The 27,727-nt window shown below is 54.7% G+C and overlaps 1 protein-coding gene across 1 annotated transcript in view; it reads left to right on the forward strand.

The window, feature by feature from the left end:
- LOC140392279 (prolyl 3-hydroxylase 1-like) overlaps positions 1-27,727 on the forward strand; it is a 158,670-nt gene that overhangs the window by 84,338 nt on the left and 46,605 nt on the right. The window contains exons 9-12 of the mRNA XM_072477596.1: positions 17,482-17,613; positions 18,791-18,920; positions 19,027-19,181; positions 20,183-20,300. Of these exons, the coding sequence (XP_072333697.1) occupies positions 17,482-17,613; positions 18,791-18,920; positions 19,027-19,181; positions 20,183-20,300 (535 nt within the window). The remainder of the gene's footprint in view (positions 1-17,481; positions 17,614-18,790; positions 18,921-19,026; positions 19,182-20,182; positions 20,301-27,727) is intronic.

Consider the following 27,727-nt stretch of genomic DNA (forward strand, 5'->3'; position numbering starts at 1 on the left):
CCTGGGAGCGTTTGATGTGGACGGTGTAGAGGGAGCTTTACTCTGTATCTAACCCCGTGCTGTACCTGTCCTGGGAGTGTTTGATGGGGACAGTGAAGAGGGAGCTTTACTCTATATCTAAACCCAGTGCTGTACCTGTCCTGGGAGTGATTGATGGGGACAGTGTAGAGGGAGCTTTACTCTGTATCTAACCCCGTGCTGTACCTGTCCTGGGAGTGTTTGATGGGGACAGTGTAGAGCGAGCTTTCCTCTGTATCTAACCCCATGCTGTACCTGACCTGTGAGTGTTTGAAGGGGACAGTGTAGAAGGAGCTTTAATCTGTATCTAACTCCGTGCTGTACCTGTCCTGGGAGTGTTTGATGGGGACAGTGTAGAGGGAGCTTTAATCTGTATCTAACTCCGTGCTGTACCTGTCCTGGGAGTGTTTGATGGGGACAGTGTAGAGGGAGCTTTACTCTGTATCTTACCCCGTGCTGTACCTGTCCTGTGAGTGTTTGATGGGGGACAGTGTAGAGGGAGCTTTACTCTGGATCTAACCCCGTGCTGTACCTGTCCTGGGAGTGTTTAATGGGGACAGTGTAGAGGGAGCTTTACTCTGTATCTAACCCCGTGCTGTACCTGTCCTGGGAGTGTTTGATGGGGACAGTGTAGAGGGAGCTTTACTCTGTATCTAACCCCATGCTGTACCTGACCTGTGAGTGTTTGAAGGGGACAGTGTACACGGAGCTTTACTCTGTATCTTACCCAGTGCTGTACCTGTCCTGGGAGTGTTTGATGGGGACAGTGTAGAGGGAGCTTTGACACTCTCTCTCTCTCTCTCTCTGTTGCTGCTACTGTTTCCAGTGTTGAGCTGCACGGAAGAAGGAGAGAGAGGAAGAAGGAGAGCTGGAGTGGATATGTTGCTGGAAATGGCAGACCGGGGTCGGATTCGGGCCAAGGATGTATGGCTTACTTGGCACTGTTTTGCTAAAGATCCTGCCCCGCCGCCTGCAGCTCGAGGTGAATTGATGGTGGTCTGCTGCTGCTCCTGGAGGCTCCGGGGGTTGGCTCCTTGGACTGCTGAAGTAGACTTTGGGATTTTGGTACCTTTCTACTGACGTTTGTGTGGTGGTAACGTATATGGGGTAATGTGGTCCCTGTGAAGCCGAGAGGCTATTGGCTGACAGGTCCCGGGTCCTGGTTGGATCTGCCGACTTTTGGCTCCGCCCTGAAGGCGGAGTATAAGAGCCCGAGCTTCTCCCCGCAGCCTCATTCTGTTGCTGAGCTGCTGGGGACAAGTCTCGCTTAATAAAGCCTAGATCGACTTCATCGCTTCTCGTCTCGCGTAAGTCATTGTGCGCTACAATTTATTAAGCGAGCTTAAAAGACTATGGAGCTCCGGATCACCCCGGAGTGCCTGCGGATCAGCCCCCATGCAGCGAACTCGGCAGCCGTATTCAAACACTGGCAAGCATGCTTCGAAGGCTACCTCCGAACGGCCCCCGGATCACGGAAGAGCAGAAAATGCAGGTCCTGCATTCGAGGTTAAGCCTGGAGATTTACTCGCTTTTAGAAGACGCAGAGGATCTCCCGACGGCGCTCGCATTGCTGAAGGGCATCTACGTTCGGCCCGTAAACCAGGTCTACGCGCGCCACCAACTCGCGACGAGACGGCAAATTCCCGGAGAATCGCTCGAGGAATTCTACGGCGCGCTGCTAATTTTGGGACGAGGCTGCAGCTGCCCGCCGGTGAACGCGATCGAACACACGGACATGCTAATTTGTGATGCATTCGTGGCAGGTATGAACTGTCCTCAAATCCGTCAAAGACTTTTAGAAAGAGAGTCGTTAGGACTCTCAGAGGCACGGGCCCTTGCAGCCTCCCTTGATGTGGCCTCCCAAAACGCGCACGCCTACGGCCCCGACCGCGCGGCAGCCCCTTGGGCTCCGTGGACCCCCGTCGCGATGAACTCACCGGCAACCCCCCCCCCCCCCCCCCCCCCCGCAAGCTTGCGCGGTTAAAGCGCCAGACCATCCCGGGGGGGCCCGCTGCTATTTTTGCGGACAAGTGAAACACCCCCGGCAGCGCTGCCCGGCCCGCGCAGCTACTTGTAAAAGCTGCGGCAAAAAGGGCCATTTTGCGGCAGTGTGCCAGTCCCGGGGGGTCGCCGCAATCCCCGGAGAAGAACGAGGACAACAGATCCCGAACACCCCCTCCCCTGCGCCCCATGTGCGACCCGCGGGCGCCGCCATTTTGGGTCCCGGGCACCACGAGGGGAGGATGGGCGCCGCTATCTTGTGACCCCCCAGCCGCGTGCGATTCATGGGGGCAGCCATTTTGTCCACCCCCGACCACGTACGATCCATGGGGGTGGCCATTTTGTCCACCCCCGGCCACGTGCGATTCATGGACGCCACCATCTTGGTTGACAACAAAGGACCCCAGCATCGACGGCTCCACGGGGTCTGAAGAAGACGCCGCGACACTACTACCACGACTGGCTTCGGTGACACTGGATCAATCGCGGCCCCAGACGCTCCAGACGACGACAACAACGGTGCTGGTCAACGGATACGAGACGCCGTGCCTGATCGATTCCGGGAGCACTGAAAGTTTTATTCACCCAGACACGGTAAGACGCTGTTTTCTGACCATCCATCCAAGCACGCAAAAGATTTCCCGAGCTGCAGGATCCCACTCAGTGGAGATCAAAGGGTTCTGCATCGCAAACCTAACGGTGCAAGGGAGGGAGTTTAAGACCTACAGGCTCAACGTCCTGCCCCAACTCTGCGCGCCCACATTACTGGGATTAGACTTCCAATGTAACCTTCAGAGCCTAACATTCCAATTCGGCGGACCAATACCCCCACTCACTATCTGCGGCCTCGCAACTCTCAAGGTTGAACCGCCGTCCTTGTTTGCAAACCTCACCCCGGATTGCAAACCCGTCGCCACTAGGAGCAGACGGTACAGCGCCCAGGACCGGACATTTATCCGGTCTGAAGTCCAGCGGTTGCTGAAGGAAGGCATAATCCAGGCCAGCAATAGTCCCTGGAGAGCCCAGGTGGTAGTCGTAAAGACCGGGGAGAAGCAAAGGATGGTCGTAGACTATAGTCAGACCATCAACAGGTACACGCAGCTAGATGCATACCCTCTCCCCCGCATATCAGACATCGTCAATCGGATTGCTCAGTATAAGGTCTTTTCCACCGTGGACCTCAAGTCCGCCTACCACCAGCTCCCCATCTGCCCAGGTGACCGCAAGTACACCGCCTTCGAGGCAGACGGGCGGCTATACCACTTCCTAAGGGTCCCATTTGGCGTCACGAATGGGGTCTCGGTCTTCCAACGGGAGATGGACCGAATGGTTGACCAGCACGGGTTGCAGGCCACGTTCCCGTATCTCGACAACGTAACCATTTGCGGCCACGATCAGCAGGACCACGACGCCAACATCCAAAAGTTCCTCCAGACTGCTAATGCCCTGAACCTCACATATAACGAGGAAAAATGCATTTTTAGCACAAACCGTTAGACCATCCTGGGATACGTAGTGCGCAATGGGATAATAGGCCCCGACCTCGAATGCATGCGCCCCCTTATGGAATTTCCCCTCCCCCACTGCTCCAAAGTCCTGAAACGTTGCCTGGGCTCCTTTTCATATTACGCCCAGTGAGTCCCCCAGTACGCAGACAAGGCCCGCCCGCTAATACAGTCCACTACCTTCCCCCTGTCGACAGAGGCTCGCCAGGCCTTCAGCCGCATCAAAGCGGATATCGCAAAGGCCACGATGCGCGCCATCGACGAGTCCCTCCCCTTCCAGGACGAGAGCGACGCATCCGATGTAGCTCTGGCGGCCACCCTTAACCAAGCGGGCAGACCCGTGGCCTTTTTCTCCCAGACCCTCCACGCCTCAGAAATCCGCCACTCCTCAGTGGAAAAGGAAGCCCAAGCCATAGTGGAAGCTGTGCAACATTGGAGGCATTACCTGGCCGGCAGGACATTCACTCTCCTCACCGACCAACGGTCGATAGCCTTTATGTTCGATAATGCACAGCGGGGCAAAATTAAGAATGACAAGATCCTGAGGTGGAGGATCGAGCTCTCCACCTACAACTATGAGATCTTGTACCGTCCCGGAAAGCTGAACGAGCCGTCCGATGCCCTATCCCGCGGCACATGTGCCAACGCACAAATAGACCGCCTCCAAGCCCTCCACGAGGACCTCTGCCACCCGGGGGTCACTCGATTCTACCATTTCATAAAGTCCCGCAACCTCCCCTACTCTGTGGAGGAGGTCCGTACAGTCACCAGGAACTGCCACATCTGCGCAGAGTGCAAACCGCACTTTTTCAGGCCGGATAGAGCGCACCTGATCAAGGCTTCTCGCCCCTTTGAACGCCTCAGTTTAGATTTCAAAGGGCCCCTCCCCTCCACCGACCGCAACGCATACTTCCTGAACGTGGTGGACGAGTACTCCCGTTTCCCCTTCGCCATCCCCTGCCCCGACACGACAGCGGCCACAGTCATTAAAGCCCTTGGCACCATATTCACACTGTTCGGTTTCTCCGCGTATATCCATAGCGACAGGGGGTCCTCCTTCATGAGTGACGAGCTGCGCCAGTTCCTGCTCAGCAAGGGCATAGCCTCGAGCAGGACGACCAGCTACAACCCCCGGGGGAACGGGCAAGTGGAGAGGGAGAACGGCACGGTCTGGAAGACCGTCCTACTGGCCCTACGGTCCAGGGATCTCTCAGTTTCCCGGTGGCAGGAGGTCCTCCCGGACGCTCTCCACTCCATCCGGTCGCTGCTGTGTACCACCACTAACCAAACGCCTCATGAGCACGTCCTTGTCTTCCCCAGGAAGTCCTCCTCCGGAACTCCGCTGCCGACCTGGCTGGCGGCCCCAGGACCCATCTTGCTCCGGAAACATGTGCGGGCGCACAAATCGGACCCATTGGTCGAGAGGGTTCACCTTCTCCACGCGAACCCGCAGTACGCCTACGTGGCGTACCCCGACGGCCGACAGGACACGGTCTCCCTGCGGGACCTGGCGCCCGCCGGCAACACACACACACCCCTGACACCGATCACCCCCTCCCTGCCACCGGCGCACCCCGCAACCGCCCCCTTCCCGGGAGGATCGGTCCTCCTCCCGTGCCCGCCCAGGAGTGAAACAGGAACGAACACCGAAACGCTCCCAGAGACGACAATGCCTGAACAAGCACCTGCACCACCACCGGGGCTGAGGCGATCAACGAGGAAGACCAGACCGCCCGCTCGCCTCGTGGAATCCGCGTGACACCAAGAAAAGCAAGAATGTTGTTGTAACAAATATTTTTTTTACTAATATTGTAAATAGTTCTCACAAACTTGTACATAGCCCAGTGTAGGGCTAAAGCTGTATTAACACAGTCCGAAATTTGTTCCAGGGCCAGCCTTGTAAACCCTTACCGCCATGCGAACCACCACCCCGCTGGGTTCCTTTTTAACAAGGGGTGAATGTGGTGGTATGAATGAGGGGTAATGTGGTACCTGTGAAGCCGAGAGGCTATTGGCTGACAGGTCCCGGGTCCTGGTTGGATCTGCCGACTTCTGGCTCCGCCCTGAAGGTGGAGTATAAGAGCCCGAGCTTCTCCCCGCAGCCTCATTCTGTTGCTGAGCTGCTGGGGACAAGTCTCGCTTAATAAAGCCTAGATCGACTTCATCGCTTCTCGTCTCGCGTAAGTCATTGTGCGCTACAGTTTGTCTGTTTTGTAGAGACTATCTGGGGTTTCCCCTACACGTTGCCATGTCACCGGGTGGCCATTTTCTGCTGGATTGTTGGTGAACTTTTCAAGCTGCACCGGGTGTCAGCGAGTTTTGTGTCGGACACTGTTTTGGACTTTTTGGACTTTTGTGTTGATTTGTTACTGTTGTCTCTGTCCACGTTGTTAAACTGCTGTGCTTGCTGGTTGGGCAGGTTACCACAGTGCTGTGAAGGAAGGCCCCTCTCTCCTCTGACACGCCTTGGTGTGTATCTTTCCGAAGGTCTGTGCTCCTTGCTGAGGGAGCCTTTCCTCCGATGTGAGGTTACCGGGCCGGGCAGGGGGGGGGGGATGGGGGGGAGGGGGGGGTGATGAACAGCACTAGGACTGACTTTTTGGATTTGCGTGTTGATTTATTACTGTTGTTTCTGTCCATGGTGTTAAATTGCTTACAAATGGCCCCTTGCCGGTTGAGCAGGTTACCACGGTTCCGCGAAGGAAGGTCTCTCTCTCCTCTGCCACGCCCGGGTGTGTATCTGTGGTGAATGTATAATTACTGATAATTCACCAGTGCACTGTGTTATGTTATAAACCCTGTGGGCTCTACCTATGGGCCATTGTGTGACTTCACCCACAGGGGATATGTTGGGGCGTGTACGGGCTCCGCCCATGGATCCATCCCTTTACAGGAAGTATAAGAGCTGCTGACCTGCGGGGCCGCCATCAGTGTTGTACCGGTCACAGGCAGGCTCAGTTCTAAGCTGATTAAAACCACGGTTTACTTCTCCACGTGTCTTCGAGTGAATTGATGGTCGCATTAATTTAATCAGCTTAAAATACTACTATGGAATCAGCCCTCAAACCTGACAGACTGGAACTCGATGCACAGGCAGCGGAGGCGAAATAAATGTTTTCACATTGGCTTCGCTGCTTCAAGGCCTATCTCGCCGCGTCGTCTACACCATCCGTCACTGATGAACAGAAGCTGAGCCTCCTCCACGCACGGGTGAGCCATCGCATTTCTGTCCAGCTCGACGAAGCCACTTGCTATACAGAGGCCCTCGCACTACTCGAACGCCTCTACGTGTGGCCTGTGAACGAGGTATACGCGCGACACGTCTTCACCACTCGCCGCCAGCGCCCCGGGGAGTTGCTAGATGGTTACCTACGCGACCTCAAAGCCCTCGCGCGCAACTGTAACTACCAGGCCGTTACGGCCACTCAGCACATGGGGCTTGCCGTCCGAGATGTTTACGTGACGGGGTTCCGATCGAACTATGTGAGACAGTGCCTGCTCGAAAAAGGGGCCCAGGACCTGGACGACACGGTAAAACTGGCTACCTCTCTGGAGGCCGCTTTTCAGAGCCTTACTGTGTTCCTGGCCGATCACGCGACCCCCACGTGGGCCCCCGACCCGAGACTACCCCAGGCCTGTGCCTCGCGGCCGCCTGCCCATCATGGGGGGCTACCCTGCTATTTTTGCAGCCAGTCCCAATACCTCCGACAGCACTGCCCGGCCCGTAACGCGAACTGCAGCAGCTGCGGGCGAAAAGGACACTTCGCCAAGGTCTGCCTGGCCAGGTCTAAGAACTCGAACTCACAGACCCGATCCACAGACTCACAGGCCCGCACACCCCGCAAGGTGGCAGCGTGTCTGCCGACTCCGCCTCCGCATAACATGAGCAACTCATGGGGGCCACCATCTTAGCCATCCTCCCCCACGCGGCGGGCCACGTGCGATCCATGGGGGCCGCCATCTTGGCCGCCATCTGCTACGCCGCTCGACGCGTACGACCTACACGGACAGCCATCGTGGGGCCGCCCCAGCACCTCCGATCACGCCGCCGGCTACCCACACCTCAGCGCGGTCACCCTGGACCAGTCGCGATCTAAGCACCTCCGGAGCTCCATGATGGCCGTCCGGGTTAATGGGTACGAGACACCTTGCCTTTTCGACTCCGGGAGCACAGAGAGCTTCATTCACCCAGACATGGTAAGACGTTTCTCGCTCCCAATTTTCCCGACGCAACAAACCATCTCCCTCGCCTCTGTGTCACACTCGGTGCAAATCCAAGGGTGCACTACTGCAACCCTAGCGATACAGGGCGCTGAGTACGCTAATTTTCAACTATATGTGCTCCCAGACCTCTGCGCCCCTCTCCTTTTGGGACTCGACTTCCAGTGCAACCTCAGGAGCCTAACTCTTAAATTCGGGGGCCCCTGCCCCCGCTCACCGTATGCAGCCTCGTGACCTTAGAAATCGCCCCCCCCTTCGCAAACCTCACCGCCGATTGCAAGCCAGTAGCCTGCAGGCGGTATAGCATGCAGGACAGGACGTTCATTAGGTCCGAGGGCCAGCTTCACTTGCGGGAGGGTTCATAGAGGCCAACAATAGCCCGTGGAGAGCTCAGGTGGTGGTCGTCAAGATCGGGGGAAAGTTCCGGATGGTGGTTGATTACAGCCAGACCATTAACCTGTTTACTCAGCTCGATGCGTAACCCCTTCCCCGGATTGCAGACATGGTCAATCAGATCACGCACAACCGCATGTTCTCCAAGGTGGATCTGAAGTCTGCATACCACCAGCTCCCAATCCGCTCGGAGGACCGCCACTACACGGCGTTTGAGGCAGACGGCCACCTTTTCCATTTCCTCCGGGTCCCCTTTGGCGTCACGAATGGTGTTTCAGTGTTCCAACGAGCGATGGACCGAATGGTGGACCAGTATGGGCTGCGGGCCACGTTTCCGTACTTGGACAATGTCACCATCTGCGGCCATGATCAGCAGGACCACGACGCCAACCTCCACCGATTTCCCCAAACCGCCCAAAAACTGAACCTCACCTACAACAAGGAGAAATGCGTTTTCCGCACAACCAGGCTAGCCATTCTCGGCTACGTCGTGGAAAACGGGGTTCTAGGGCCCGACCCTGACCGTATGCGCCCCCTCCTACAACTCCCTCTCCCTCACTGTCCCAAGGCCCTGAAGAGGTGCCTTGGACTTTTCTCCTATTACGTCCAGTGGGTCCCCAACTTTGCGGACAAAGCCCGCCCACTATTTAAGGCCACCCTCTTTCCACTGGCAGCCGAGGCCCGCCAGGCCTTCAACTGCATCAAGGCGGACATCGGCAAAGCCCCGATGCCGCGGTGGATGAGTCCGTCCCCTTCCAGGTGGAGAGCGACGCCTCAGAGGTCGCTCTCGCCGCCACCCTCAACCAAGCAGGCAGACCGGTAGCGTTCTTTTCACGCACTCTCACCACCTCCGAAATTCAACACTCCTCGGTCAAAAAAGAACCCAAGCCATCGAGGAAGCTGTGCGGCACTGGAGGCACTACCTCACTGGTAGGAGGTTTACCCTCGTCACAGACCAACGATCAGTTGCCTTCATGTTTGACAATACGCAGCGGGGCAAGATCAAGAATGATAAGATCTTGAGGTGGAGAATCGATCTCTCCACCTTAACTACGATATAGTATATTGTCCTGGGAAGCTCAACGAGCCTCCAGATGCACAGTCCCGCGGCACATGCGCCAGCGCGCAAGATGACCGACTACGGGCTATCCACGATGACCTCTCCCACCCGGAGGTCACCCGGTCACCCATTACATCAAGGCCCGCAACCAGCCCTACTTCACCGAGGAGGTCAGAGCTATAACCAGAGACTGCCAAATCTGTGCGGAGTGTAAACCGCACTTCTATCGACCGGATAAGGCCCACCTGGTAAAGACATCCCGGCCCTTTGAACGCCTCAGTATCGATTTCAGGGGGCCCTCCCCTCCAATAACCGCAACACGTACTTCCTTAACATCATAGATGAGTTTTCCGCTTCCCGTTTGCCATCCCCTGCCCTGATATGACCACCCCTACTGTCATTAAAGCCCTGCATAGTGTCTTCACCCTGCTTGGTTTCCCCAGTTATGTCCACAGCGACAGGGGCTTATCGTTCATGAGCGACGAACTGCGTCAGTACCTGCTCAGTAAAGGCATCACCTCGAGCAAGACTACCAGTTTTAACCCCAGGGGAAACGGGCAGGTGGAGAGGGAGAACGCGATGGTCAGGAAGACCGTCCTACTGACCCTACAGTCCGGGAATCTCCCGGTTTCCCACTGGCAGGAGGTCCTCCCCGATGCGCTCCACGCTATTAGGTCCCTCCTTTGCATGGCCACAAACCAGACTCCTCATGACCGTTTGTTTGTTTTCCCTCGGGGAGCTACCTCAGGGGCCTTGCTTCCGCCCTGGCTGATGACACCGGGTCCAGTCCTCCTCCGAAAACATGTTCGGAGCCATAAGACCGACCCCCTGGTAGAGAGGGTCCAGCCCCTGCACTCCAACCCACACTATGCGTATGTCGAACACCCCGATGGCCGGCAAGATACCGTTTCCCTCTGGGACCTGATGTCCGCAGGCGCCAACTCCACTCCCACTACTGCATCCCCCACACTATGTCCCGTCCAACTTCCCATGTTCAGCGCCCCCACCCCTATATGGTTCCCGCGCTCCCTCCCACCCGCCGCACCGGTCCACAGGAATGAAGCTCTGGAAGAGCCGCTCCCGGAGTCCACGCCTGTGCCTGCTCCGGACCCACTTCCACAGCCACCTGGAACGGCTGCAACACCAGTGCTTCGGCGGTCGCAACGGCACCAGACCGACTGAATCTATGAGCCCGTCACTCCTGCCGGACTTCATTTTAAACAGGGGGTGAATGTGGTGAATGTATAATTACTGATAATTCACCAGTGCACTGTGTTATGTTATTAACCCTGTGGGCTCTACCTATGGGCCACTGTGTGGCTTCACCCACAGGGGATATATTGGGGCATGTACGGGCTCCGCCCATGGCTCCACCCCTTTACAGGAAGTATAAGAGCTGCTGACCTGCGGGGCCGCCTTCAGTGTTGTACCGGTCACAGGCAGGCTCAGTTCTAAGCTGATTAAAACCATGGTTTACTTCCCCACGTGTCTTCGAGTGAATTGATGGTCGCAGCAATATCTTTACGGTGGTGCGGAGGGAGCCTTTCCTCCGATGTGAGGCTACTGGGCTGGATGGGGTGGGTGGGCGGGTGATGAATGAAGCGGCCGTTTGCCGGCTTTCTGGCTAGCGGCCTGGAACTGTTGTTTTGGATTTAACTGGGAACCCCTTCGGGGGGGAAATACAGGGGGTGACTGTGCACGTATATGGGTGGTTTTCTGTATTTAGTAGATGTCTTTGACATGCTACTGTTTTCTGTTGCCTCTGACTATACTGTTTCTATATGTTGATGAATTGTTTTAATGTTGACAGACTATATACGTGCTGTGTGGGAACAAAGTGGCTATATGCTGGCTTTTAGCCGGTGGCCTGTTTCATGGCTCATTGTTTTGAGCTGCATTGTGGTCCCTTTGTGGGAGAGGGGGGCATATTTTATACACTCTCTCTCGTACTGTGCCCTATGTTGATGTGCCCCTTTTCGGTGGTTTGCTTGCTCGCTGGAGCTCCTCTTCCGCCGGTGTGGGGCTGTCATTCGGGGCGGGGGTGGTTATATGTGTGTGTGTACTGAAGATAATGTATCTTGTGACTGTTTTTGATATGTAACTGTTGCACTGTGTCGAGGCCTTGTGCCTTGCGACTGTTATTGCTATGTAACTATTGAAGTGTGTCGAGGCTGATGCACGATCAATTACTCAAAGACGAGAGTTGGATGCAATCGAGGCTTTATTACACTAAGATGTGTGGCCTCCTACAGCAGCTGGCGAAATGGCTGGTGTTCGGGGAGCACACATATTTATACTCCGCCTACTGGGCGGAGCCAGCAGGCAGGGAACTACCCCCGTACCTGTAGTACAGGGGCCTTACCACAAAGCACCTAATATATACATCTGTGGTGACGACCACATCCACCCCCTGTTAAACTTGAGTCCAGCGGGGGTGGAGGAGAGTCATGCAGAAGGGGGATTTTTATTTTTTTAAGAGTCCCGATCAAGTTACAGGTTCAGTCGAGCCGGAGCCTTGATTTGCCATTGGGAGCGCCACAGTGATGGCTGCGATTCTGGTGTCGGTCTGGTCTTCAGTGACTCCGGAAGCCTGACAAAATCCTCTTCATCCTCGGGCGTGGGCAAGGGGAGGACGGATTGTCCTGGGGCGGGGTTTGCGGCTGGGAGCGCCGGGGGAGGAGAGGGTGGCGCCGGGCCGGAGGGGTGTGTGTGTGCGGAACCAGCTGGTGCCAGGTCCCTGAGGGAGACAGTAGCTTGGCAGGCGTTGGGGTATGCCACAGAGGCATACTGTGGGTTGGCGTGGAGTAGCTGTACCCTCTCAACCAACGGGTCCGCCTTGTGGAATCGTATGTGCTTACGGAGAAGTACGGGTCCTGGAGCTGCGGGCCAAGTCGGGAGCGACACCCCGGAGGTGGACGTCCTGGGGAAAGCAAAAAGACGTTCATGGGGTGTGTCGTTAGTCGCAGTGCACAGGAGCGACCGAATGGAGTGCAGTGCGTCGGGGAGGACCTCCTGCCAGCGGGAGGCCGGGAGATTTCTGGACCGTAGGGCCTGCTGGACGGCCCTCCAGACCGTCCCATTCCCCCTCTCCACCTGCCCGTTTCCCCGGGGGTTATAGCTGGTCGTCCTGCTCGAGACAATACCCTTGTTGAGCAGGAGCTCATCGCTCATGAATGAGGATCCCCTGTCGCTGTGGACGTAGGCGGGGAAACCGAACAGAGCGAAGATGGTGTTGAGGGCTTTGATGATGGTGGCAGACGTCATGTCAGGGCATGGGATGGCGAAGGGGAATCTGGAATATTCATCGACCACACTGAGGAAGTACGTATTACGGTCGGTGGAGGGGAGGGGGCCTTTGAAGTCCACGCTGAGGCGTTCAAAGGGGCGGGCATGGTCTGGCTGGTAGAAGTGCAGTTTGCACTCCGCGCAGACCTGGCAGTCTCTGGTGATTGCCCTGACTTCCTCGACGGAGTAGGGCAGATTGCGGGCCTTGATGAAGTGGTACAAATGTGTGACTCCCGGGTGACAAAGGTTGTCGTGCAGAGTCCGGAGCCGGTCCACCTGTGCGCTGGCACATGTACCTCGGGATAGGGCATCGGGGGGCTCGTTGAGCTTACCGGGGCGATACAAAATCTCGTAGTTGTAGGTGGAGAGCTCGATCCTCCACCTCAAGATCTTATCGTTCTTGATCTTGCCCCGCTGTGTGTTATTGAACATAAAGGCAACCGACCGTTGGTCAGTGAGGAGAGTGAATCTCCTGCCGGCCAGGTAATGCCTCCATTGCCGCACAGCTTCAACGATGGCTTGGGTCTCTTTTTTGACGGAGGAATGCCGAATTTCGGAGGCATGAAGGGTTTGTGAAAAGAATGCCACGGGCCTGCCTGCCTGATTGAGGGTGGCGGCTAGAGCGACGTCTGATGCGTCGTTCTCGTCTTGAAATGGTAACGTCTCGTCGACTGCGTGCATCGCCGCCTTGGCGATGTCAGCCTTAATACGGTTGAAGGCCTGGTGAGCCTCGGCCGTTAGGGGGAAAAGAGTGGATTGAATGAGTGGGCGGGCCTTGTCCGCATAATTTGGGACCCACTGGGCGTAGTAAGAAAAGAACCCCAGGCAACGCTTGAGGGCCTTGGGGTAGTGGGGGAGGGGGAGTTCCATGAGGGGGCGCATGCGGGCGGGATCGGGCCCCAGAGCTCCGTTCTGGACCACATAGCCGAGGCTGGCTAAATGGTTCGTGCTGGACACGCACTTCTCCTTGTTGTCGGTTAGGTTGAGGAGAGTGGCGGTGTGGAGAAATTTGGCAAGGTTGGCGTCATGGTCCTGCTGATCGTGGCCGCAGATGGTGACATTGTCTAGGTACGGGAAAGTGGCCCGCAGCCCGTACCGGTCAACCATTCGGTCCATTTCCCGTTGGAAAACCGAGACCCCGTTGGTGACGCCAAAGGGAACCCTAAGAAAGTGGTAAAGGCGGCCATCTGCCTCGAAGGCAGTGTATGGGCGGTCCACCTTACGGATGGGGAGCTGGTGGTAGGCGGATTTTAGGTCGACAGTTGAGAAGACCCGGTACTGTGCAATCTGATTGACCATATCAGATATGCGTGGGAGGGGGTACGCGTCGAGCTGCGTGTACCGATTGATGGTCTGACTGTCGTCCACGACCATTCTGTTTCTCCCCAGTTTTCACAACTACCACCTGGGCTCTCCAGGGGCTGTTGCTGGCCTCGATGATGCCTTCCCGAAGCAGTCGCTGGACTTCGGACCTGATGAAGGTCCTGTCCTGGGCGCTGTACCGTCTGCTCCTGGTGGCGACGGGTTTGCAATCCGGGGTTAAGTTTGCAAATAGGGAAGGTGGGTCGACCTTTAGGCTTGCGAGGCCGCACACAGTAAGGGGTTGTAGGGGCCCGCCGAGTTTCAATGTAGGCTCTGGAGGTTGCACTGGAAGTCCAGGCCGAGTAGCAAGGCAGCGCAGAGGTTGGGGAGGACGTAGAGGCGGAAGCCGCTGAACTCCACGCCCTGGACAGTGAGAGTGGCTATGCAGTACCCGCGGATCGCCACGGAGTGGGACCCGAAGGCCAGGGACATTCTCTGGTTGGCGGGGTGTACCGCGAGGGAGCAGCGCCTTACTGTATCGGGATGGATGAAGCTCTTGGTGCTCCCAGAGTCCAGCAGGCAGGAGATCTCATGCCCATCGATTTTCATATTGGTAGAGGCCGCTGCTAGGTTGCATGGGCGGGACTGGTCAATCGTGACCGAGGCGAGACACGGCTGGTCGTCGATGGTGGCAGACGATGGGGTGCCCGGGGGGCATGGGTCCTGGTACGATCGCGGCGCCCACGGGCCGCACATGTCGTGGGGGAAACAAGATGGCGGCGCCTGATGATCCTGGGGAGGACAAGATGGCGGCGCCCACGGGCTGCACGTGGTGGGGGTCGAACAAGATGGCACCCACGGGCCGCACGTGGTCCGGGGAGGGGAAGATGGCGGCGCCCACTGGCTGTGCGTGGTCCGAGGAGGGGAAGATGGCGGCGCCCACTGGCCGTACGTGGTAGGGGTCGAACAAGATGGCGGCGCCCACGAGCCGCACGTGGTCCGGGGAGGGGAAGATGGCAGCGCCCAGTGGCCGTACGGGGGGGGGGGGGGGGTCGGAACAATAGCGGCGACTGCGTGGGCCTGGCACACCGCAGCGAAGTGTCCCTTCTTGCCGCAGGCCTTGCAAAGGGCGCTCCGGGCCGGACAGCTTTGTCGGGGGTGTTTTGGCTGCCCACAGAATTAACATTTGGGGTCCCCCGGGGTTGGTTGGCTGCCGCGCAGCACAGGCATTGGGCTGGCTGAGTGGGGACCCCGATGGGGCGGCCGTCTGCGGAGTCCACGATACGTAGGAGGGGTGGGCCGCGCGGCCGGGGGTGTAGGACTGGATGTTGCGCGAAGCGACCGTCAGCGAGAGCACTAGCTTTTTGGTTGTTGCGAGGTCAAGCGTGGCCCCTTCTAAGAGGCGCTGGCGGATGTAATCCGACCCTATCCCCGTAACAAAAGCGTCTCTCATGAGCAAGTTCGAGTGTTCCGTGGCCGAGACGGCCTGACAGTCACAATCTCTGACTAGGGGAATTAGAGCACGCCAGAAATCTTCCACTGACTCACCAGGAAGTTGACTACGAGTGGAGAGGAAGTGTCTGCCATAGAGCGTGTAAGTCCGCTGTGCGTAGTTTTCCTACAGTAGCGCCATGGCGTCTTCGTAGGGCGCGTCCTGGATAAGTTGGAGCTCAGCCATGTGTAGAGGATCTGGATCTTCTGAGCTTCCGGAATTGGGTCTGGTGCAGACCTGATGTAAGCTTCGAAAGAGGCTAGCCAATGTTCAAAGTCCTTTTTGCGGTTGCCTGGTTGCAGATCCAACTGCAGGCGATCCGGCTTGATGCGGAGGTCCATCTTCTGTTAACTTAGTGTAATAAATTGATGCACGATCAATTACACAAAGACGAGAGTTGGATGCAATCGAGGCTTTATTACACTAAGATGTGTGGCCTCCTTCAGCAGCTGGCGAAATGGCTGCTGTACGAGGAGCACACATATTTATACTCTGCCTACTGGGCGGAGCCAGCCGGCAGGGAACTACCCCCGTACTTGTAGTACAGGGGCCTTACCACAAAGCACCTAATATATACATCAGTAGTGACTACCACAGAGGCCCTGTGCCTTGCGACTATTTTTGCTATGTAACTGTTGAAGTGTGTCGAGGCCTTGTGCCTTGCGACTGATTTTGTTATGTAACTGTCGAATTGTTAATGAACTAAAATATTTAGAGAGAGCTTTACTCTGTATCTAACCCTGTCCTGGGAGTGTTTGATGGGGGCAATGTAGAGGGAGCTTTACTCTGTATTTAACCCTGTGCTGCATCTGTCCTGTGAGTGTTTGATGGGGGACAGTGTAGAGGGAGCTTTACTCTGTATCTAACTCCGTGCTGTAACCTGTCCTGGTAGTGTTTGATTGGGGACAGTGTAGAGGGAGCTTTACTCTGTAGCTAACTCCGTGCGTGCTGTACCTGTCCTGGGAGTGTTTGATGGGGACAGTGTAGAGGGAGCTTTACTCTGTATCTAACCCCGTGCTGTACCTGTCCTGGGAGTGTTTGATGGGGACAGTGTAGATGGAGATTTACTCTGTATCTAACACTCATGCTGTAACTTTCCTGTGAGTGTTTGATGGGGCACAGTGTAGAGGGAGCTTTACTCTGTATCTAACCCCGTGCTGTACCTGTCCTGGGAGTGTTTGATGGGGGACAGTGTAGAGGGAGCTTTACTCTGTATCTAACCCCGTGCTGTACCTGTCCTGTGAGTGTTTGATGGGGACAGTGTACAGGGAGCTTTACTCTGTATCTAAGCCCGTGCTGTACCTGTCCTGGGAGTGTTGATGGGGGACAGTGTAGAGGGAGCTTTACTCTGTATCTAACCCCGTGCTGTACCTGTCCTGTGAGTGTTTGATGGGGACAGTGTACAGGGAGCTTTACTCTGTATCTAACCCCGTGCTGTACCTGTCCTGGGAGTGTTTGATGGGACAGTGTAGAGGGAGATTTACTCTGTCTCTAACCCCGTGCTGTACCTGTCCTGTGGGAGTGTTTGATTGTGGTCGGTGTTGAGGGAGCTTTACTCTGTATCTAACCCCGTGCTGTACCTGTTCTGGGAGTGTTTGATGGGGCCAGTGTAGAGGGAGCTTTACTCTGTATCTAAGCCCGTGCTGTACTTGTCCTGGGAGTGTTTGATGGGGGACAGTGTAGAGGGAGCTTTACTCTGTATCTAACCCGTGCCTGTACCTGTCCTGGGAATGTTTGATGGGGACAGTGTAGAGTGGAGCTTTACTCTGTATCTAACCCCGTGCTGTACCTGTCCTGGGAGTGTTTTGATGGGGACAGTGTAGAGCGAGCTTTCCTCTGTATCTAACCCCATGCTGTACCTGACCTGTGAGTGTTTGAAGAGGGACAGTGTAGAGGGAGACTTTACTCTGTATCTAACTCCGTGCTGTACCTGTCTGGGAGTGTTTGATGGGGACAGTGTAGAGGAGCTTTACTCTGTATCTAACCCCGTGCTGTACCTGTCCTGGGAGTGTTTGATGGGGACAGTGTAGAGGGAGATTTACTCTGTTTCTAACCCCTGGCTGTTCCTGTCCTGGGAGTGTTTGATGGGGACAGTGCAGAGGGAGATTTACTCTGTATCCATCCTGGTGTCATTCCATCCCTTCATTGAATCGAAGAGGTGAATGGCCTGCCCCTGTTCTGTCTCATTTTCCTTCTCTCCACAGCCTCATCCTCGCTCTTTGCCAATCTGAAAGTGCTGATGGATTCGAACCAGTTGAGTGGGAACCAGCGAGTCGTTTTCGATGGTGTCCTGACACCCGAGGAGTGTGCGGCTATTCGCAGCCTCGCTAACGTGAGTTATTGGGGAAGGGGGAGAGTGTGAATCCGAGGTGGAGGGCGATGTGGGGGAACTGAATTCACCCCCCCACCCCCCGGCAACTGAGAGTGAACCCTCACACACACACAAAATGAATGCACCAATTTGTGATTCTTGACCCTTCCCTAATTCCCATTTTGCATCCTGAACCCCAACCCTCTTCCCTGACCCCTCTGCTGCATCATGGCCCTCGACCCTTCTCCTGACCCCGTCCCACACCATGACCCTCGACCCTTCTCGTGACCCCTGTCCTGCACCGTGACCCTCGGCCCTTCCCCTGATCCCTGTTCCACACCCGTGACCTCGACCCTTCCACCAAACTTTCCCACATCATGACCCTCGACCTTCCCTTCAGCCACACCACGTCCCTTGACTTTTCCTGACGTCTGTGCCACAATGTCACCCTTTACCTTATCCCCTGTGCCTCACTTTGACCCTCGACCTTTCCTGACACCTCTCCTACACTATGTACCTCGACCCTTCCCCAACACGTCCCACACCTTGACCCTCGACCCTTTACATAACCCATGTCCCACACTGTGACCTTCAACCCATCCCCAGTTCTGCATCATGACCTTTGACGCTTCCTGTGATCCTTTTCGCACACCCCAATACCGTCACCCCTTCCTCTGACCCCGTCCCACTCTGTGACCCCTTTTACCTCTCCCTGTCCCTCACTGTCACCCTCGACCTTTTCCCTGTGCCTCACGGCCCTTTTACTTGACCCCGTTCCTCACACCGACCCTCAATCCTTTTCTTGACTCCTGGTCCTCACTCTGACCTCGACCCACTCCCTAACCCCTGTCCCTCACTCTGACCCTCGACCCTTTCCCATGACCACTGTCCCTCAAGCTGACCTACGGCCCTTCCATGACCTCTTTCGTCACGCTGATCTTTGATCCTTTTTCTGACCCAGAGTTTCAGCAGAGAGAATCTGGAGATAGAGATATCGTGAGAGGAGGAGGGAGAGAGAGGAGACAGGCAGGGGGGGGGGGGGGGGGGGGGGGGGGGGGGGTGGGCGGGGGCGGAGCGGAGGAGAGATGTGTGTGTTGGCAGTCTGGCAGTGGGGGGTGGGGGGGGGGTGGAAGGTGCGTGTATTGATGGTCACCTTCAGGCATTAACCATTTCCCCTCTCTCCCCCTCTCTGTTCCCTTCAGTCACCCCCTGCCGCATCCCCCATCCTCATGCAGGCTTGCGACGGACCTGGGAACATTTTCTGTATCGGGTTCATCCACACGCCTTCCGAGCAAACACCCAGAGACCCTCACCATCCTCCGAGCCCTTCAGGTGAGTGTGCCAAGAAGGGTGCTGCGTCTGACTCCCAGGGGGGTATGAATAACTGCAACTTTAATCACAACCACCCCACCCTTCTCTCTTTCTTGCTTGCCCGCAGCTCGCCCACGAGGGGCTCCTCCGTCCAGACTCTGCCCAGCTCTACTACCAGGCGAAGCGAGCTGAGCGAGGGCCGTCGCCCAGGCGCACACTTCCGGTCAAAATCTCCGCTCCATCCCTCCTTCTCCTGGCTCGGATGTCACACTGCACAAGCAGGTAAGTCTGGGCAGAGAAGGGAAAAGGCTGAACCCCAACCCCGTGCAGGTCCTGAGCTCCACAGGGAGCACAGCAAGAAGCCAAGAATTTGCTGCTGTTCATCCCCTATTGCTGAACTTTGGATACCTTGAGGGCAGAACGGTAGCACAAATAGATAGCACTGTGGCTTCACAGCGCCAGGGGTCCCAGGTTTCAAGTCCCCACTGGGTCTCTGTCTGCACGCTCTCCCCGTGTGTGCGTGGGTTTCCTCTGGGTGCTCCGGTTTCCTCCCACTGTCGAAAGGGGCTGGTTTAGCACACTGGGCTAAATCGCTGGCTTTTAAAGCAGACCAAGGCAGGCCAGCAGCACGGTTCAATTCCCGTATCAGCCTCCCCGAACAGGCGCCGGAATGTGGCGACTCGGGGCTTTTCACAGTAATTTCGTTTGAAGCCTACTTGTGACAATAAGCGATTTTCATTTTCATTTTCATTTAAAGACATGCAGGTTAGGGTGGATTGGCCATGATAAATTGCTCTTAGTGAACAAAAAGGTTAGGAGGGGTTATTGGTGTCTGTGGGGATAGGGTGGAAGGGAGGCATTAAGTGGTTCGGTGGCAGACCCGATGGGTGCCGAATGGCCTCCTTCTACACTGTATGTTCTGTGTTTCCGTAGCTCAGTCAGGGAACGATGGCCCACACTCCATTTACCAATTGATTCTGGATCAATTGATTCTGGATCCTTCATCCCCAACACGAAGTAGCGTTTATTATCTCAGTTAGGAAATGTTCCCTCCTCTCAGCGTCCGCAGCTTTGCTTTTGCGGGGAGGACCGAGTTTACGATTCTAACTCTTTTCGGCTGGAGGGATATTGTATTTTTTTTGGCGATACCAGCCCAGTTCTGACATCGGATCACCATCCATCTCTAACACCATGTTCTCCATGCACACTTCTCGACCGAGGTATTCGGCTGGGATGTGCACCCCCCCACCCCCCCACCCCCCCCCCCCCCCCCCCCCCCGCAGGTGGCAGCGAGACGGGAGATGGCCCGAGGATTGCAGTGCAGGGAGGTGAGTGTCTCCGAGACCCCGAGGGTGCAGCCTGTTGGACAGAGGCGGTGGCAGACCAAGCGAGCGAGTTCAGGTGAGGGAACAGAGCAAGCTGCACTCCTCCCATCCCACCCTCACTCCGTCCCAGCCCTCCCTCCCTCTCCGCCCCAGCCCTCCCTCCCTCTCTGCCCCATCCCTCCCTCCCTCTCCGCCCCATCCCACCCTCACTACGTCCCAGCCCTCCCTCCCTCTCCGCCCCATCCCACCCTCACTACGTCCCAGCCCTCCCTCCCTCTCCGCCCCAGCCCTCCCTCCCTCTCCGCCCCATCCCACCCTCACTCCGTCCCAGCCCTCCCTCCCTCTCCGCCCCAGCCCTCCCTCCCTCTCCGCCCCATCCCTCTCTCCCTCTCCGCCCCATCCCACCCTCCCTCCGTCCCAGCCCTCCCTCCCTCTCCGCCATATCCCACCCTCCCTCTCCGCCCCATCCCACCCTCCCTTTCCACACCATCCCTCCCTCCCTCTCCGCCCCTGCCTCCCACCCCTCTCCGCACCAGCCTCCCACCCTCTCCAACACCATCCCTCCCTCCCTCTCTGCCCAAGCCCTCCCTCCCTCTCCGCCCCATCTCTCCCTCCCTCTCCACCCCAGCCCTCCCTCCCTCTCCGCCCCATCCCTCCCTCTCCGCCCCAGCCCTCCCTCCCTCTCCGCCCCAGCCCTCCCTCCCTCTCCGCCCCAGCCCTCCCTCCCCGTCCCAGCTCTCCCTCCCTCTCCACCCCATCCCTCCCTCCCCGCCCCATCCCTCCCTCCCCCGTCCCAGCCCTCCCTCCCTCTCCGCCCCAGCCCTCCCCTCTCCGCCCCAGCCCTCCCCTCTCCGCCCCAGCCCTCCCCTCTCCGCCCCAGCCCTCCCTCCCTCTCTGCCCCAGCCCTCCCCTCTCTGCCCCAGCCCTCCCCCTCTCCGCCCCAGCCCTCCCCCTCTCTGCCCCAGCCCTCCCCCTCTCCGCCCCAGCCCTCCCCTCTCTGCCCCAACCCTCCCTCCCTCTCCGCCCCATCCCTCCCTCTCCGCCCCAGCCCTCCCTCCTCCGCCCCATCCCTCCCTCTGCGCCCCATCCCTCCCTCTCCACCCCATCCCTCCCTCTCCGCCCCAGCCCTCCCTCTCCGCCCCAGCCCTCCCTCACTCTCTGCTCCAGCCCTCCCTCCCTCTCCACCCCATCCCTCCCTCTCCATCCAGCCCCTCCCTCCCTCTCCGCCCCAGCCCTCCATCCCTCTCCGCCCCAGCCCTCCCTCCCTCTCCGCTCCAGCCCTACCTCCCTCTCCACCCCATCCCTCCCTCTCTGCCCCAGCCTTCCCTCCCTCTCCGCCCCAGCCTTCCCTCCCTCTCCGTCCAGCCCTCCCTCCCTCTCTGTCCCAGCCCTCCCTCCCTCTCCGTCCTGCCCTCCCTCCCTTCCTCACCTCTTTCTCTCTCCCCCCTCCCTCACTCCCGCTCTCCCCCTCCATCCATCCCCATCTCTCCCCCTCCCTCTTCCTCTGTTCCACTCTCCCCATCCTACTCTGTTTCCCTCCCTCCCTCTCTCTCCTTCTCCCTCCCACCCCACTCTCTCCCCCCCTCCCACCCTCTCCCTCCCTCCCTCTCTCTCCTTCTGCCTCCCGCCTACTCTCTCCCTCCCTCCCGCCCACTCTCTCCCACCCACCCACTCCCTCATCCCTGCCCTCTCTCTCCCACACACCCGCCCTCTCTCTCCCACACCTCCATCCTTTCTCTCCCTCACTCCTTCCCTCACTCGCTCCCTGACTCCCTCTCTCACTTACTCCCTCACTCTCCCTCCCCTCTCTCTCCTTCCCTCTCTCCCTCTCTGTCACCCCACCCTCCCTCACTCACTCCATCTCTCTCCCTCCCTCCCTCTCTCTCCTGGTACGTTCTAGTGCGTTGCAATGATTGGAGTCAGTGCACCAAGATGGTCTCGTTCGTGAGGCGTCACGGTAGAACAGTGGTTAGCCCTGTTGCTTCACAGCTCCAGGATCTCAGGTTCAATTCCCGGCTTGGGTCACTGTCTGTGCGGAGTCTGCACGTTCTCCCTGTGTCTGCGTGGGTTTCCTCTGGGTTTCCTCTGGGTGCTCCGGTTTCCTCCCACAAGTCCCGAAAGAGTTAGGTGATTTGGACATTCTGAATTCTCCCTCTGTTGTACCCGAACAGGCGACTAGGGGCTTTTCACAGTAACTTCTTTGTCGTGTTAATGTAAGCCTACTTGTGGCAATAAAGATTATTATTATTCTAGTTATGATTTATTAAATGACAATAACGTGGGTAGAAAACAATACTAATACTACTAACGAAGTGTAAACTGTTAACAACTCGAATACGAGAGCTAATACTAAACACAACTTTCCACGATGACTCCTCAAGGTTGCAGTGTGACGTGGTGTAGTTCTACTGCCATCTGCTGGTTGGAGGTCTAACATATTAACATACAGAATTGCTTATGCATATTATTACATCCCCTTTCCTTTAACATAGGTATAATATACATCATTTCAACTAATTACCATACATAATTCAGATTATTTACAATTACAGTGTCCACTGCAGATTCAGTCTGTCAGGTTTATTTGGATGTCCCGTTGACATTCTAAGCTTTTGTTGATCCGCCGAGTCTGCTTGACATTCTAGTGCCGCTGAAGATTCTTCTGTTGGAACTGCATTACTCTGTGCATCTTCAGGTTGTACACTTGATTTGTGGTCAGGTTGCATTGGTTTGGATAGTCAGAGTTTTCACACACATCATCTGCTGACACTGAAGTAACAGGTTGCTGAATTTTTAACAAAGCTCTTCTGTTCCTCCTGAGTACCTGCCCTTGACTGTATAGGACTTTGGACCTATCTTCTGTATCACTTTCGCACACTTTGGCCAGCCATCAGAATCCTCCACCTTTACGATACCATTGTATTCTAAAGGTTGTAGAGACCTGGTTGACCTGTCATAATATCTCTTCTGCTTCCTCTTTTGAGACTGTGATGAGGAGATGCCGGCGTTGGACTGGGGTGGGCACAGTAAGAAGTCTTAAAACACCAGCTGAAAGTCCAACAGGTTTGTTTCAAATGGCTAACTTTCAGAGCACTGCTCCTTCCTCGCCTGAGGAAGGAGCTGCACTCCGAAAGCTAGTGATTTCATAAAACCTGTTGGATTTTAATCTGGTATTTTGAGACTGCAGTTGATGTTTTATTTTGTGACTTGCTTGGTGATTTGAAAGACATGCAACATTGTTCTTATCGTCCTGTTCTTCAGTAATTGTGATGGTGACAAACCATTGCTCAAAGGCGAGGCTCGATAACCAAGCGATGACAGATATGGATCATCCTGGCTGTCCATCCATTTTTAAGGAATGGTTTTACTATTTGCACACCTTTCTTTGCCTTTCCATTTGACTGTGGATATAAATCACTGGATGTGACGTGCCTCAAGTCGTACCTCTGCAGAAATTCCCTCCATTCCTGACAACTATTCCTGACATTCCATTGTCACCCATGGCAACCTGTCTTTGAAAGTGGCAACACAAGTGGACAGGGTAGTCAAGAAAGCATATGGAATGCTTGCCTTCATTGGACGGGGCATTGAGTATAAAAACTGGCACGTCATGCAACAGTTGTATAGAACCTTGGTAAGGCTGCACTTGGAATATTGTGCACTATTATGGTCACCATACTACCAGAAGGATGTGGAGGCTTCGGAGAGGGTGCAGAGGAGGTTCACCAGAGTGTTGCCTGGTCTGGAGGGTGTTAGCTATGTGGAGAGGCTGAATAGACTTGGACTGTTTTCATTAGAAAGGCGGAGATTGAGGGGTGACCTGATAGAGATCTACAAGATTTTGAGGGGCATGGATAGAGTGGATGGGCAGGCACTCTCCAAAGGTGGAGGGGTCAGTCACCAAGGGGCATAGATTTAAGTTCCTTGGGGCAAAGTTTAGAGGAGATCTGCGAGGCAGTTTTTTTATGCAGAGGGTGGTGAGTGCCTGGAACGCGTTGCCAGGGGAGGTTGTGGAAGCAGATACATTAACGGCGTTCAAAAGGCATCTTGACAAACACATGGATAGGATGGATATAGAGGGATATGACACAAGGAAGTACTGAGGGTTTTGGCAAAGGTTGGTATCATGACCGGCACAGGCTTGGAGGGCCGAAGGGCCTGTTCCTGTGCTGTATTGTTCTTCGTTCTTTGTTCTCTTTGTGGAATGCCATGACAAGCAAAGATAGCTTGAGTATGCATTATAACACACTCACTGACGAGCTGGATAACTGTGCCACTTCAGGAAAATTGGAAAAGTAATCTACGACCAATAAATACTCTTTCCCTTCAAGATAAAACAAATCTATCCCAACTTTCTGCCACGGAAGTGTCACTATGTCGCCCATCTGCATTGGTTCTTTTATTTGTCTCTGTTGGAATTTTTGACATGTCGCGCATTCCTCTACCATCCTTTGAATATCTTTGTTGATCCCTAGCCAATATACCATGTCTCGTGCTCTCCCTTTACACTTTTCAATTCTGAGGTAGCCCTCATGAATCTTTGGTAAAATTTCAGTTCACAGAGACTGTGGTATTATTATTCTTTGTTTTCTTAATAGAATCCATTGGCTACACTTAGTTCTGCTCTGACGCTGTGGTACTTTGAACATGACCCTTTTGGCTATCCCCCATTGAGATTCTTGATTACTATCTACAGAACTTCATCCTTTTTTGTTTAACTAACCACAATTAGTTTTGGTTTTTCATCAGACACCGGCAGTGTCTCGGTTATCAGATTACAATGAACTTGCACATCTTCTTCCATATGATTGTCTTCCAACACGGCTGTAGCTCTTGATAGCGCATCTGCAACTACAATGTGCTTACCTGGACTGTAAATTAGATCAAAATCATACCACTGGAGCTTCATCATCATTTTCTGGATGCGTGGTGACTCTCACTTAGGTTTTTTTGACGATGGCTAACAATGGTCTGTAATCCGTTTCTACCAGAAAACTTTGTCGGCCTTGCACATAGCTACAACATTTTTCCAAGCCATTATCTAGTCCAAGACATTCCTTCTCAATTTGTACGTATCGACCCGTGCTCGGAGTCGGTCATGGACCTAGACGCAGAGGCAACTGGCTTCCAATCCTCTCCATCTTCCTGCTGTAACAAAAATGCACCTAACCCATCCTTCGATGCATCAGTCGAGATTTTTGTTTTCTTCGTCCGGTCAAAAAATGCTAGCCCTGAGCTGTGTCAAAGCTGTCTTCAGAGTAAGCCATTCTTGCTCATGCTTCTCTGTCCATTGAAACATACTCATCTTGTTGACAACGTCTCTCAGACACGTTATCTTAGCTGACAAATTGAACTTGGCTTTGTCCAACTTTAGCCCATTTCTTAACACTCTGTAGAACCCCATACTATTATATCATCAACATCCACACAAACTCCTGGAATACCTTCCACAATGTGCTCCATTGCCTTGTGAAAGATTTCAGATGCGGATATTATTCCAAAAGGCATTCAAAGAAAACAGAAGCGCCCAAATTGAGTGTTAAACATACAATACTTTGTACTCTCTTCATCCAATTTGAGTTGCCAAAAATCCTGCGAAGCATCCAATTTACTGAAGCACATCGCACCTGACGTTTCGTTCGTTATTTCTTCACGTTTTGGTATTGGATAGTGTTCTCGCTTGATGTTGGCATTGAGGTCTTAAGGATCCATGCATATTCTTAAATCGTTATTGCGTTTCTTAACACACACCATTGAATTTACTCAATCTGTTGGTTCTTCGATTTTCTTGTTTTTTGAAAAATATTTCATTGAGGCATTTATATTACAAATTTTAAGACAATGGGCAACAACACAGCCCAACACAGGTGGGTACCGGAGCAACAGGTCAGAAGGTGAAAGCATTGAGGGAGAACTAGGGAATAGGGCCAGCATGGCTCTGAGGAAGAGCAGACAGGGAGATATTGCTGAAAACAGCGGGACTGGTGGCCTGAAGTGCATATATTTTAATGCAAGAAGTATTACGGGTAAGGCAGATGAACATAGAGCTTGGATTCGTACTTGGAACTATGATGTTGTTGCCATTACAGAGACCTGATTGAGGGAAGGACAGGATTGGCAACTAAACATTCCAGAATTTAGATGTTTCAGGCGGGATAGAGGGGATGTAAAAGGGGTGGAGGAGCAGGGAGAATATCACAGCTGTACTGCGGGAGGACACCTCAGACGGCAGCGAGGCAATATGGGTAGAGATCAGGACTAAGAAGGGTGCAGTCACAATGTTGAGGGTTTACTACAGGCCTCCCAACAGCCAGCGGGAGATAGAGGAGCAGATAGGTAGAAAGATTTTGGAAACGAGTAAAAACAATAGGATTGTTGTGATGATGGGAGACTTCAACTTCCCCAATATTGACTGGGACTCACTTACTGCCAGGGGCTTAGCCGGGGCAGAGTTTGTAAGGAGCATCCAGGAGGGCTTCTGAAAACAATATGTAGACAGTCCAACTAGGGAAGGGGCTGTACTGGACCTGGTATTGGGAATGAGCCCGGCCAGGTGGTAGATGTTTCAGTAGGGGAGCATTTCGGGAACAGTGACCACAATTCAGTAAGTTTTAAAGTGCTGCTGGACAAGGATAAGAGTGGTCCTAGGGTGAATGTGCTAAATTGGGGGAAGGCTAATTATAACAATATTAGGCGGGAACTTAAGAACCTAGATTGGGGGCGGATGTTTGAGGGTAAATCAACATCTGACATGTGGCAAGCTTTCAAATGTCAGTTGAAAGGAATTCAGGACCAGCATGTTCCTGTGCGGAAGAAGGATAAATACGGCAAATTTCGGGAACCTCGTCAAAAAGAAAAAGGGCTAGAAGGCTGGGAACAGACGAAGCCTGTGTGGAATATAAGGAAAGTAGGAAGGAACTTAAGCAAGGAGTCAGGAGGGTTAGAAGGGGTCACGAAAAGTCATTGGCAAATAGGGTTAAGGAAAATCCCAAGGCTTTTTCCACATACATAAAAAGCAAGAGGGTAGCAAGAGAAAAGGTTGACCCACAGAAGGATAGGCAAGGGAATCTATGTGTGGAGCCAGAGGAAATGGGCGAGGATTTAAATGAATACTTTGCATCAGTATTCACCAAAGAGAAGGAATTGGTGGATGTTGAGTCTGGAGAAGGGTGTGTAGATAGCCTGGATCACATTGAGATCCAAAAAGACGAGATGTTGGGCATCTTGAAAAATATTAAGGTAGATAAGTCCCCAGGACCTGATGGGATCTACCCCAGAATAGTGAAGGAGACTAGAGAAGAAATTGCTGAGGCCTTGACAGAAATCTTTGGATCCTCACTGTCTTCAGGTGATGTCCCAGAGGACTGGAGAATAGCCAATGTTGTTCCTTTGTTTAAGAAGGGTAGCAAGGATAATCCAGGGAACTACAGGCCGGTGAGCCTTACTTCAGTGGTAGGGAAATTACTGGAGAGAATTCTTCGAGACAGGATCTACTCCCATTTG

The sequence above is a fragment of the Scyliorhinus torazame genome, chromosome 16 (genome assembly GCF_047496885.1).
Source record: "Scyliorhinus torazame isolate Kashiwa2021f chromosome 16, sScyTor2.1, whole genome shotgun sequence".
NCBI classification, from domain to species: Eukaryota; Metazoa; Chordata; class Chondrichthyes; order Carcharhiniformes; family Scyliorhinidae; genus Scyliorhinus; species Scyliorhinus torazame.